The sequence below is a fragment of the Teleopsis dalmanni genome, chromosome 2 (assembly GCF_002237135.1).
Source record: "Teleopsis dalmanni isolate 2A chromosome 2, ASM223713v2, whole genome shotgun sequence".
Taxonomy (NCBI): Eukaryota; Metazoa; Arthropoda; class Insecta; order Diptera; family Diopsidae; genus Teleopsis; species Teleopsis dalmanni.
In genome coordinates this window covers 9390913-9404324 of record NC_051847.1, presented here as the reverse complement: position 1 = coordinate 9404324, position 13412 = coordinate 9390913, and the positions used below count along the sequence as shown (strand labels likewise).

Sequence of the window (13412 nt, the reverse complement as noted above, 5' to 3'; positions counted from 1 at the left end):
TTAATAGTAATAATAATAATAATAACAGTAATAAAATTAATATTATAAAAATTTTTTATTTTAATATTTATAATCTCAACAAAATTTATTTTGTAACTTTTTATCTGTTTATGTTCAGGAAATTCTTTAATATGTATAGAATATATTAATTTGAATTTTTAAAATTTTAAAAATAAAATTCATATTTGTAAGTATTTATATTGTAAGCAGTTTTAGTTTTAAATTTATTTTTTAATGAGGAAAGTCAAAAAATCAATTTAAATAAAAATATCTTACTGAAAAATTTTTTTTCATCTTTTTATTTATTAGTTTTTAATTTTTAATTTATTTCATATATGTATTTATTTTATATACAAACATTTTTTCAACTTTTTATTTATAAATTTTTAATTTTTAATTTATTTTATATATGTATTTATTTTATATACAAACATTGCTAGCGTTTCAAAAATTATTTGACTACGTTATCAGGGCAAAGTATTATACCACTTCTGATAGAGAAATAATAATATACTATTAACCCCTTTTTATTAATAGATATAAAGTTTGTTGAGTTTAATTAAAATTAACATTAAATTAATTTTTTTTTTGGTTTTATACAACCTTGATGGTACAATCATTATTGTATATTGTTTATATATTGAATAGTAGTTAATTTATTGTTTATTTAAAACTAAGTTTATGAACAGATTTCAGTATAAATAATAATACTCCGCCCTGACGAAAAAGTCAAATAAATTTCGAAACGTAGGATATATTTATATGGAGAACTATATAAATGAAAATATAAAAATAAAAACATATTTGTAAGCTTTTATTTTATTCACAAAATTTATTCATTTAAACTAATGTTATAACTAATATATAAAATTATTTACTATTAAAAAAATAATAATTTAAACAATAAAATTTAAAAACTAAATCGATATAGTTACAAATTTAAAAGGTAATATTATTATACATTTTTAAAAACATTTCATATCCTAAAAATATGTATGTAAAATGCATAACAAACTACACCCACCTTCAACAAATAATAGATGTTAAAAAAATTCTCAATTGATAATTTGAAATAAAGTATAGATATATAATGCATTTAAAAATTATTCAAACACAAATATAGAGAGAAATAATATTTTTTAATAAACAAATAATAAATTCATTTTATCATATATTAAATAAAGATATCAAAAAATGAAAATCAAAATAATTTAAATACTACAGTAATATACAAATATAATTAATTAATATAAAATAAATAATAAAATAATATCAGTATTATTACTGTTCATTTTAATAGTAATATGTATTAAATACATTAATATATATATAAATAAAAAATTATATTTAATCAAAACCATTTATATAATATATATTTTAAAAATTTTGATGGATTGTTTGACGTTTTTTTTATAAGGAGAAATATACAACGTAATCCCAAAATATATACAATTTATAATATTACTTTGACTATATTCAATGTAGTTATCAAAGAATCTGATATATTATCTAATTTAAATGTTTATGTTTGAGTTTAAAAAAACTTCCCCAAAACCCAATTAAATCATCCTTATGTTAGTTTCCTTTATCTCAAATCCCACCATTCTTACACATTCTTACTCATTCCCTCTCATTAAATCCACAATAACTGGCAGTCTAAATAAAACAAATCGTAAATATAGATATCCCCTTATACTACTTTTAGTAATTGAAAAACTTGAACAGTGTTTCTCGGATCTGTTCAGATCAGGAGTGCTTTATTATTTCTTAACTAACAGTTTTAGTTAGACTTTTAAATTTGTATATAATAATTTTAAGTATTCAATAAAAATACTACTAAACATATACTTATAATTTACTAAATTGTTTTAAATTCTTGTTTTTTTTTTTAATATTATTATATGTTCTTTACTGTACTTTTATAAATGTTAATACCTTTGCGGTCACTACCGGCAGATGAGCTACTAAAATATATGTATATTATTCATAAATCATACAAACATTGGAAAAATAATTTTGATAACTTATGAAATATAAAAACTATCCCTTACTATGAAATTGTATTTGAAAAAAATTATTTAGATCTATGAAATGAACAAAATAGATTAAAATATTTCAAATCAATTGATTCTCAAATTTTTTTTTAATATTATAAAAATATTATTTTCTAAAATAATTTTATATTATTCAATCAATAACGTCGGGGCACAATAGACTCGACGATCGCGGTGTCACACCCCCTAACAATAATAACACAGGTCAACATATCCAAGTATTGTTTTAATGTTATCATCCTGCCTAGTAACAGAAATTAGTTGAAAAAAGTATATAAACAAATGAGTTACATATAATCAAAAAGTTAAATTATGCAAAAAATTTATAACTTCAATTAAAATAATGAATTAGGTAAAACATATTAACTTAAATAAAGTAAAAAATAATATAGAAAACGCGATAAATATGTTTTTAAAATAATATACATATAACAAGTAAATAATAAATATATATATGAAATAAATATAAATATATATATATAATTAGATTAAATTGTATATAAAAGAAGGTCATATAAATGTAAAAATATAATTTTAATATTAAAACATATAATCAAACGATTTAAATAATAAAAGTTTTATTAACATACCATGGAATATGTCAATGTTAAATCGAAGAATATTTTAAACTTTGATTTTTATAGAAATCCTTATTGTTTATTTTTTAAAAATTGTTTTTTATATTTAACTTAGTTTTCGGGTTATTTTAAGTGCCAAATATAAGCTTCTTTTTAATATAAAAATATTTAAGTTATAATAGACTATATTTAACTAATATAAGAATTAAATCAAATTTCGCAGTAAAATAGATATTAAACAATAATATAAATAATATAAAACAAATATGTCTAGTTAAAATATATGTAATGCACATTAACACAAATAATATATTAATGTTAAATAAAAGCAAAAATAAGAGTTTATAAAATATATAATTTAAATGAAAATATTTAAATATGTATAAGAAAAATTTAAAGAGACCTTATATCAGAATAGAAATAATCAAAAAATTAAAGAACTATAAAGAAAAAGAGTTTCATTTGCATATATGTGAATTAGTTAATTTTCTAAATTTAAGCGCAAAACAAAACAAAAAACCATAAAAAAATATTTGATATGAATAATTTTAATTTAAAATTAACATATAAAAATATGTAAAGAATTTATTTGTAGAATTAAATTTAAGCTTTATGTTACCAAATCATTTATTACTGTGTTTAACAAAGAAAATATATAAATATAGTTATATATCTGTAAATGTATATGTATAAACATACATATAAACTTAAAAATTATTTTATTATAGTTTCTGATGCAGATATATTATATAAGAACAATTATAATGTTAAATTGTCAAAACAAAATTTTTTAATTGTAAAAATGTCAACGCTTAAGAAAAATAAATCACAAAAAAAGTAAATTCATTATAAAAAATTTTAATTTCACTCAAATGTATATGAAAATGTATAAGGACATAAAGCAGTAAATAAATATTTTTCGTTTGAACAAAAAATATTTTATTTTTATGTTTTGTTAGGAATATAAACTTTTATCTTATTTTCTTAAAAGCTTTGGAAAAAGAGTGAGCAGGATCAGGCACTTAGCTAAAGGTGGGGCCTGATTTGCTGAAGTCTCCAAAAAGTGAATATAGAAACTACATTTTAACATATGTATTTTTATTATTAATGTTTGTTATTACTGAAAAATCTGAAAGCATCATTTAATATATAAAATTCTTGCTACGGACTTGACCAGAATAATCGCCTAGCAATTCAACCTTTAACTTTTCTTCTGACTAACGGATCATTATAGTGTTCATCGAACAAATTTTTCTGCTTCCCATTTCGCCAATTAATCATTATAAAATATATGACAAAAAAAACCGACTATTAGGTAAGTAGCAGGTGTGATCATAGGATATAAAATTTGGAACAAAATGTGATACATTTTTGAATGAAATATCGAAGTATTCATCGATTAATTTGAAACATTTTCCGGATAATAACGACATTTTTGACATCTGCCTAATCGATGAGTTGAGCAGAGGTGATATGTAATTTCTTAGAACAATAATTACATTTGATTTGGGTCTTCATTTAGTGTCTTTTATACTAGCTTTTCAAACAGAACAGATTAAATCAATGAGGATAGGAAGAAGCCACGGATTAAGAAGTCTACCTCGCCTCTACTGATAGGTCATTTTGTAACGTGTAGATCTGGCAATCGGATGGAATACTAAAACTCGGCACTCTCATTGCTCGGCACTCGCTAGAACATTTTGCTTGAAGTTTATCTTCTTCAAGTGTTTGCTTGATATTGTAATTGTAGGCACTACAAACATTGCTCATTTTTTTAAAACAGTAGTTTCCTAGCTCAAAACATGGGTATTTGTATCTTAATTTTTTCAAAAACCAGCTAACGTACCTTCAAATTATGCAATCTCTTCTTAGAAACATGCTGAGCTGCATCTCTTGGAATTGGTATCTTACTAGTACATATTTAAATACTCATAACTTCAAAATTGATTACAACATAAACGGAAGTATATAAACTTATGTCTAAATAAATCCATAATTACATATAAAGAATTTTCATATACTTTTAACATTTTATTTGCATTAACTTTTACAAAGTATTTATGGCAATTTATAGATTTTAATACTCGTAACAAACTTGAAAGTATAGAGTTAGTTTATTAAAATTAAAGCATATTTTTGGTGTACTAATTTAGTTTAAAAAAAGAATATATATATATAACTATATACTTCAAATAGTTTATATTAATATACCTTTTATAAATAAGTCATTTACAGATATTCAAAATGCCAATATATTGAATTTTTTGATTGATTATTTTTAAGTTCTGAAAATAGTTGGTATAATGTGTATATACTTGACATATTTTTTTTTCTTCTATATCTATATTAATACACAGTTATAGTTCTTAATAAATATGTCATTAGCTTTAGACCTTTATATGAGAATTTAACAATGATCTCTCTATTAAACTATATAAAACATACTCATGAATTAGTTACCAACTACTACTGGCATTTTTTATCACTACTAAAATTCTGTGGTATTCTATATATTTAATATATGTACTTATATAATTTATTTACATATACATTTACAAGCAAAGATAAACATTTACAAGCATTAGTATACTAACAATACAAAATCGTTATAAAGCAAATGTAATTTATTTCACTTCAAATATTATTTGCGCGACAAAGTGCGTGTATTATTCAAAGTAGAAACACGGACTTTTAACTCAAACTGCTCAGCGAGTTCATTGATCAAAGTCATATCATCATTTGACAAATAGGTTGGTAACTTAAAGTCATTTAAGTTAGATTTAGTTTTGAAATTTTTTATTATTTCTTCCCATTGATCTCTATTAGTAGTTTCAACGTCGTTTTTAGACTTCTCCTTTAACTGCATTCCTAGTGCTTTTGTCCAAATATTTTTTTCTTGATGTTGCCACTGCTCATATTGCTCATTAAGTAATTTTAATTCAGCATTGATTTCGGGATTCATAGGTTCTAGGAGAAGTGACTTTGCCAAAATATTACGAGCTCTTTCATATTCACCTATTAAAAAATATTTATTTGTTATAGCCGTTTTTAGTAATTTTATATCGTTACTTACCGAGCATACGCAGGGCTTTGCCTTCTTGAAATAGAATTTTGCACGACGGTTTCTGTTTGTCTAAATTACGTACTTCCCTGCACATTATACAAGCTTTCTTTGGATCACCAACTTTATTGAAACATACCGCTAAATTTGTATACAATTTAATCAAAAATAACTTCTGACCACGTTCCTCATCTTCATTCTGTAAGCTACAATAGCTTAGTACGTTGGCAGCACGTTGAAACGCAGATATGGCATTTCTGTACATTTGTTGTTTAAAGAAATCTAAACCTCTTAAATGTATATCTTTTACTTTTTCGACAACTATAGTATATTTATTACGATCTTCGGGTTTAATACTCATATCTGCAGTAAGATTTCCTATCAAATCAAAGGAAATTACGTCTATAATGAAGAGACCATCAGCTTTTGGCTTAACACGTGGTGGGCAACCCATTTCATGGAATAATAAATTGTAGTGTATGATGAATGTGGCGCTCTCGCCTTGATACATAGATTGAACAGCTTTTTCCAAACCTGACAGGACTTCACATTGACCGGTATAAAAAGTGAATTTAGCTCCACGTAAAAAGGAAGAATCGAATGGGACACTGTCACCTTCCCAATAAGCATTGTATTTTATACATACACGTGCGTTGTCCGGAACTAAACCTTTTTCCTTACAACCAACAGCAGTTATTTTCTTATGAATATCATCTGATATTTTTACCATATCTTGTTTAAGTTCCGCAAACGGTTGTGTCCAAGGCGATGGAAACTGAGATATTATAGTTTCGCTATCTTCATTCTCATCGTCAGAGCCAATGTTGAGCTCATCGAACATATTATTTTCGTACTCATCCGCATTTGTGCTAATTTCGAAATTAGCGCCATCACTCAATAGTTGACTGTAAGAACAAACAAAACACAGCTTTAGTTTAATTAATTATAAATACTTTTTGAAAATAACAAAGTTATTAGAAATTCGGTATCGGTATACAGTTATACTATACACATGTACATAAAATTTTTAGATTTTTTTACATAAATTTTCTTTAAACAAATTACACTAATGATATTGGGTCCTTTAAAACAGTGCATGACTCTTCTACTGCATTATTAAGCTCCATATTTATTAAATTATAAAAATATTTTCGATATTTTTGTTACATTCAACTAAAATGCGCTTCACAACAAAAAGTAACAAAAAAAGCCGCAATTAAACTATTCTTTGCCCGCAATGCTTAATTGGACTTACATTATGGCAATTCACAATAGAACTGCAGTTTACAATAATCTACCAACTAATGTCACAGGTAAATCAAATGCTGATCAAATATTCAATGAAGGTATTTAAGCAGTTCTGAAAACAACGTTTCATCAACCATTTTAGATAAATTATTCACACAATGCACATATTTTTACAGTATTGATAACAATGTTTCAGGAAGTAGCCCCATATTAACCAATATTTACACTATGTTCACTGTAATGCAACAAGGAATATGTGTTTAAACTGCATATAATATAATGTATGTAGAAATCAACTTTTAAACTTTATTTTGCAACTGAAAACTGTAAAATTGAGAATAAATATGCAGAGAAGTATTCTGCTTCATTTTAATGAAGTCGTGCCTGCGACTTTGGCATGAGACATTTTCAATATCTGATTTAATTAATACTGTGGTTACATTACATGCGAATTTTATCTAGTGTATTCGTACATATTTTTTTTCATACAAACACGTCGCATGTTGCGGTTACATTAGTGCTAATTTTTTCTTCAGAGCTTTAAAACAACACCATTAAGTCTAGTTCAAAAAAATTGACATTACTCTTAATTTATATAAAATGCCATTTTTTTAAGTTTTTGTTGTGTTATGTGGAATATAATATATAAAAATTGTAAACACTGAAAATTAATTAATTTTAATACAAGAAAAAAAAATGAATATTAGAAGGACAATGGTTTGCATTCTTATATTATAGGGGTATTCACGATGTCTGTGCATCGTTGCATATGCAAAATTATTTGATTTTATAAAAACAATTACTTTATTTATAATTCTGCACTTGATTTGAAAGACAATATTCAGGACCATATTTTCAACACCAATTACCTTTTGCATATTTGGTTTTCAAGACTCTATTGTGAATAATACTACTTTTTTTACTGTCGGCTGGGCAATATTTAGCGAAACTGTTAAGTTTTTTTTGATTTTGTAATTGTTTTGTGCAATTGTTTGATTATATATTTATTTTACGTCCAACAATGTCTGAGCTGCTGGCTAAAAATCGGAAATGTGGCAACAAAAAGTGGACCAATAATGAGGTAAATCTTATTCTAAATTTCCTGGAGGAAACAGAAGGTTTTGACGTATATATGTTACATATTTGTCTATCGAGTTTATTCCATTTATAAAATTAAAGTAACATGAAAACAACATAAACTTCTCAATTTTACTATTTCTACCTTTGATTGTACACGAACGAATGAATTTCAAACAAAATATTTTGTTTAATCAAGTATTCGCACGAGAGAGACACCACGTCACGCGAATAGTTCTTAGCAAAGAATACTTGTAAATACTTGTAAAAGTATTCTTTGGTTCTTAGTAACTATAACAACTAACATATGATTACTTATAAATGTAAATTGTAAACGTAACCGCAGCCTAACTCAGCTATTGAATAACTGATATTAATCAATATATTTTTAACATATTTCATTGTCTACAGTGAATGATACATTATTTAATAATGAATTGTTATTATTGAGCAAACAGACCATAAAATTTTCGCACCAAATTTTGCAATTTATTATATATTTTATAATGCTGCTGGAACGACTTTTTAGAAAATTTTCTGAATTGTTTAGATTAAAGGTGTATATTAACTCACAGATAATATATTTTGACAATAATTTAGAGTAATAAAGTATGTATTAATAAAGTAATAATTATGTAGGTAATATAAGATACTGGAACAAAGGTATCATTCTATGTGAATTAACAATCACAAAAATATACATCATTTTTTATTTTTAGTTTTGTGTTTATGGAGTATTTGTTTTGACTTTCGTGTTTTTAAATACTACTTAATATCTACAGCACATACTAAAATTTTTTCCAGTGTAGCGTATTATACTAAACATATTTTTCGAATTGTTCTAGTTTAAAAATACAAAAAAAATATGTGGATATTGATTCAAAATTATGTTATATATATAACAGCGAACTAACCCTGTTCGGAACACCCTACATTACATTGTGATCATGCCATTAATATGTTTTTGTGACGTTAGATCACAACACTTGTTTGTATTTTGTTTTGTTTGTGGTTTATTTGTTGCGTTTGTTGTTGCTCTTGTGATTATGAAGTAGATTTCTCTTGTTTGATATATATGTTTATATTGTACTTTGGACTTTCTCTTTGGCGTGGTATAAAGTTCTTTGAGTACTTAAGAAAACTGCCTTCAAATTAAATTGGACATTAAATATTTATTATCAGAATGATTAATACTGGAAAATTAGCGGGACGTACTCTACTCATAACCGGCGCGTCTCGAGGTATAGGAAAAGCAATTGCATTAAAATGCGCTAAAGATGGAGCAAATATAGTTGTTTGTGCTAAGACTGCCGAACCACATCCTAAATTGCCCGGCACAATTTACACAGCTGCTGAAGAAAGTGAGTTTATATTAGTAAAAATGATCCAAACAAATGATTGAATGTATAAATTTTCAGTTGAAAAGGCGGGTGGAAAAGCTTTGCCATGTATTGTAGATGTGCGTGATGAGGCACAAGTGCGAACTGCTGTATCAGAGGCAGTAAGTAAATTTGGTGGAATCGATATTGTAGTAAATAATGCTAGTGCAATATCTTTAACACCCACACTTGGAACTGAGATGAAACGATACGATTTGATGCATAACATTAATACTCGAGGTACTTTTCTTGTATCAAAGGAATGTTTACCCTATTTATTAAAGAGCAATCACGCACACATACTCAATATTTCGCCACCACTTAATCTAAATCCAAAATGGTTTGGACCACACGTTGCCTACACAATGGCTAAATATGGCATGTCAATGTGTGTGTTGGGTATGGCACAGGAATTTCAGGATAAAAACATTGCCGTCAATGCGCTTTGGCCGCGTACTGCTATACAAACAGCTGCAATTGAAATGTTAACAGGAGCGGAAAGTGCACAATGGTCACGAAAACCTGAAATAATGGCAGATTCTGCATATGCGGTTCTTGTAAAAGAACCGCGTCTTAGCACTGGTAAATTTCTAATAGACGATGAAGTACTTGCAGAAGCAGGAGTTAAAGATATGACGCAATATGCCTGTAATCCGGCTAACGCAGATAAACTGATGCCTGATTTCTTCTTGGATGGCGAAGAGGAATCAAAAGTTGGTGCAATAGATGCCCCTGCTTCTGCTTCTTCAAAAGGCAAAATACCACAGGTGTTTGAAAAAATCAGCACACTTTTGTCAGAAGATATTGTAACAAAAACTCAGGCTATTTATCAGTTTAATATTGAGGGCGACGAAAAAGGTACTTGGTATTTAGATTTGAAGAATGGTGTTGGTTCTTGTGGCAATGGTACACCTCAACATACGCCTGATGCCACGCTAACAATGAAATCTCAAAATTTCTTTGATATGTTTGCGGGCAAATTAAAACCAGCTCCCGCGTTTATGTCTGGAAAACTTAAAATCGCTGGTGATTTACAAAAAGCCATGAAATTGGAAAAACTAATGAAAGCTTTGAAAACAAAACAATAGTTTCTGTTAACTCGGCCAGGATCAACAGCGGAAACATTTCTGCAAACAATTATAATACTTCGGAATTAGGAAATAGTGTTTGTTTTCATTTTTTAAAAAACACGAAGAATATTTTTTTATGTAAAAATATTTGGTTGAAGAAATAATAAATTTTTCTACAAATTATCAAAGATTCTAATACCACATTTATTATCTATTTGGAGTAATATGCAGCTAATTCTGCTTAAAAAAATAAATAAATAATCAAATCAGTAATTAAGAATTAATTTGGTTGCCTATACTACTTTCTGTTTCCAATCAATCACAATATGTCGTTGTGGTTCTAAATACTTCAATTTCCAGAACCGCTATTAATTTAATACAATAAAAACAACTAAAATGAAGTCATATAAAACGCAAGCTACTTGAACTATAAGAGAACTTTGATTTCATACTATTTTGTATTACAAAAACAAAAGTTTTTCTATTTACATATGTATATATTATATATAAAAGAATTTTTGTTTTTATATTATTCAAATTATAATACATACTTACCTCTGCTCACATAATTCCTAATTAAAATTTCAAGAGAGCTATATGCGCTTCCCTACTCTAGAAGCAGATTTAAAAATCTTCACGAAATGGAAGACTAGTCTATAGTAAAAAATCAAAAATATTGAGTTAAATATTTTCCTAGTTTTACGTCCTCTATTTATTGTTATTATTTTAGTATACATACGAAAATATTTAAATACCCTATGGAGATAGTTTAATTTAAACGGACTTCAAATTTCCTAATTTTATTCGACTTTCTTACTTTTATGTTCAACACATATTAGCATTGGTTTATTCAATTATATTATTCTTGAATAAATATTCCTCATAAGTATCTTTATCTGATACTCGTATATACTATAGAGTTGCCTGATATAAATTTCGACGCAACAGATAATATTACTAATGACTATGCAGAATTTTCGTAATTGAAAAAACAATTATTTTCTTCAAAAAAAATATCAAAATTTTATTGGTAGTGTTTAATACAAAAAGCAACCAGCATTAATTATATATTTCTGTTATAACTTCATGCAGCTTTCGATATTAATAATGAATACTTTCTGATATATTAAATAACTCATAATTGATTAATAATGATAGTTCTAAGCTAAGTTTCTTATAGTGAGAGTGAAGATTCTTATATCCATGATTTATATTATTGTGTTTTATAAACAAAATGTAAATTAAATATTAAATCAACAATTGCGAATTTAGTATGCAACGCTATCTTTGTTTTCTACTTCTTACCGAGCAATTTATTCATTTCTTTATTTTGCTTAGTCATCTTAATATCAACGTCTTCAATTTTATAATTCATATTATCTAATAGTTCATTCTGTGACTCAATTTCGCCACCTAAGTCTGTAGCTAAGCATTTTAAGCGTGATAAATTGCCACACATTTCTTCGAGATTTGCTTCCAACTGCATTTCGAAAGGGTTATTGCGTCTTTGTTGTTGCATTTGTTCTCTTTGCTGATATATAGTAGAGTCATTGCGTATGCGACTTATAGGATGATCATCATAACGCTCTGTTGGTGACATTGCAGCTTTCTCGCTTGGCATTCCACTGTTTGTATTTGTGTTGGCGGTTGATTCCTGACTACCAGTAGGTGACAGAGTTGAACGTGGAGACTGTGCTGGATCACGGTTTCCTGCTAAATAATTTTTCAGTCCACCAAAAACACTTTTTAATCCATTTAAATGACGTTGACTAAAACGTAGTGTGGAATTGATTTCATCTAACTGATTTGATGTTTTCTCTAATTGTTCCCTTTGTTTTGCGAGTTCAATAGCAGTAGCCTTTCCCACTTCTTCAGTTTCATATAAAAGCCCTGTAAAAAATAATATAAATATTATTTAATACATTAGGTCTACAAATACAAATGTGAACATTCACTTACCTAAACTTTTCTGTGTGGAATCAATTGTACGTGCTTCAATTTGACGACGTTTTTCTGCATATATTTGCGTTTGGTCCTCGAAAGGATTTGTACTACGCGTTTTAACACCAGTGCTACTATGACCAGAGACTCGACTATTAGTGCGAGAACTATTCAGAAAAATATCATCATCAACATCCTCTAAGTCTTCACCATTTAAGTCAAAGTGATTATTCACTGGCTGCAGATAATTATCAGCCATAATTATTTAATTGCACACGTATTTCCAGAAAATACTATTTAATCAAATGTAGTTGTTTACACTTTAGGTACGACTAATTGAAAATTTCAATTCTATTCTATTTAGTTTTTTAATATAAACAATTGGATATAAGTACTGTTTTTATCTAAAATGAATTTTGATATTTGCTTCGACCTAAAAAATATTTTTCTTCTACATACTCCCCTTTGTTTTGATGATTAAAAATATTATGACAGCAACAAAAATACCAAATACCAAAAGTGTTCAATTCACAATAACGTAATTAAATCTTTTCACAAATATATACGTAGAAAAAGCAAGATTTTTTTTAAAAATATATATTAATGCGTATTTTTTCACAATTGTATCATAAATATTTAAATTATTTCAAGTTTCACTAAATATTTCTTGAATTATTTCTCAATTGAAAAGTACACTGTTTTTTTCAACATCATTAATTTAACACATATGTCAACTTATCGCCTACCGACTTATAAAGAAATGTTTTGAAATCATTTTAATTTAAAGTAATTTATTATGTTTTAGTCAAGCGTTGTATTAGTATATTTAACTGCTTAAATTGATTAAGGATTAAAAAATTCATTTGTTTTATGGGTCCCTTTTAAAAACTGAGAAAGAATGTCCGAAGCCAACGTATTATAGCGATTAAACATTTCTGCTCTTGTTGTCAGTTTACTGCTAAATGACAATAAAGAATTATCAAATATAACAAAATTACACATTA

General features: G+C 26.5%; 3 protein-coding genes across 3 annotated transcripts; 1 reads left to right on the top strand and 2 right to left on the bottom strand.

Annotated features, from left to right (window-relative positions):
• Nucleotides 1-5114: 5114 nt before the first annotated feature.
• Nucleotides 5115-6946, bottom strand: LOC119684518 (inactive peptidyl-prolyl cis-trans isomerase shutdown-like). The gene is made up of 3 exons (XM_038098577.1): nt 6759-6946; nt 5706-6598; nt 5115-5647 (listed from the first exon to the last, which is right to left on the bottom strand). The coding sequence occupies exons 1-3, from the start codon at nt 6818-6820 to the stop codon at nt 5274-5276; spliced, it is 1329 nt and encodes a 442-aa protein (XP_037954505.1). The 5' UTR covers nt 6821-6946; the 3' UTR covers nt 5115-5273.
• A 2074-nt stretch (nt 6947-9020) lies between these two features.
• LOC119684522 (hydroxysteroid dehydrogenase-like protein 2) lies at nt 9021-10635 on the top strand. The gene is made up of 2 exons (XM_038098581.1): nt 9021-9379; nt 9437-10635. The coding sequence occupies exons 1-2, from the start codon at nt 9202-9204 to the stop codon at nt 10483-10485; spliced, it is 1227 nt and encodes a 408-aa protein (XP_037954509.1). The 5' UTR covers nt 9021-9201; the 3' UTR covers nt 10486-10635.
• Nucleotides 10636-11500: 865 nt separating this feature from the next.
• On the bottom strand, nt 11501-12944 carry LOC119684415 (soluble NSF attachment protein 29-like). The gene is made up of 2 exons (XM_038098457.1): nt 12427-12944; nt 11501-12357 (listed from the first exon to the last, which is right to left on the bottom strand). The coding sequence occupies exons 1-2, from the start codon at nt 12665-12667 to the stop codon at nt 11762-11764; spliced, it is 837 nt and encodes a 278-aa protein (XP_037954385.1). The 5' UTR covers nt 12668-12944; the 3' UTR covers nt 11501-11761.
• Nucleotides 12945-13412: the final 468 nt, after the last annotated feature.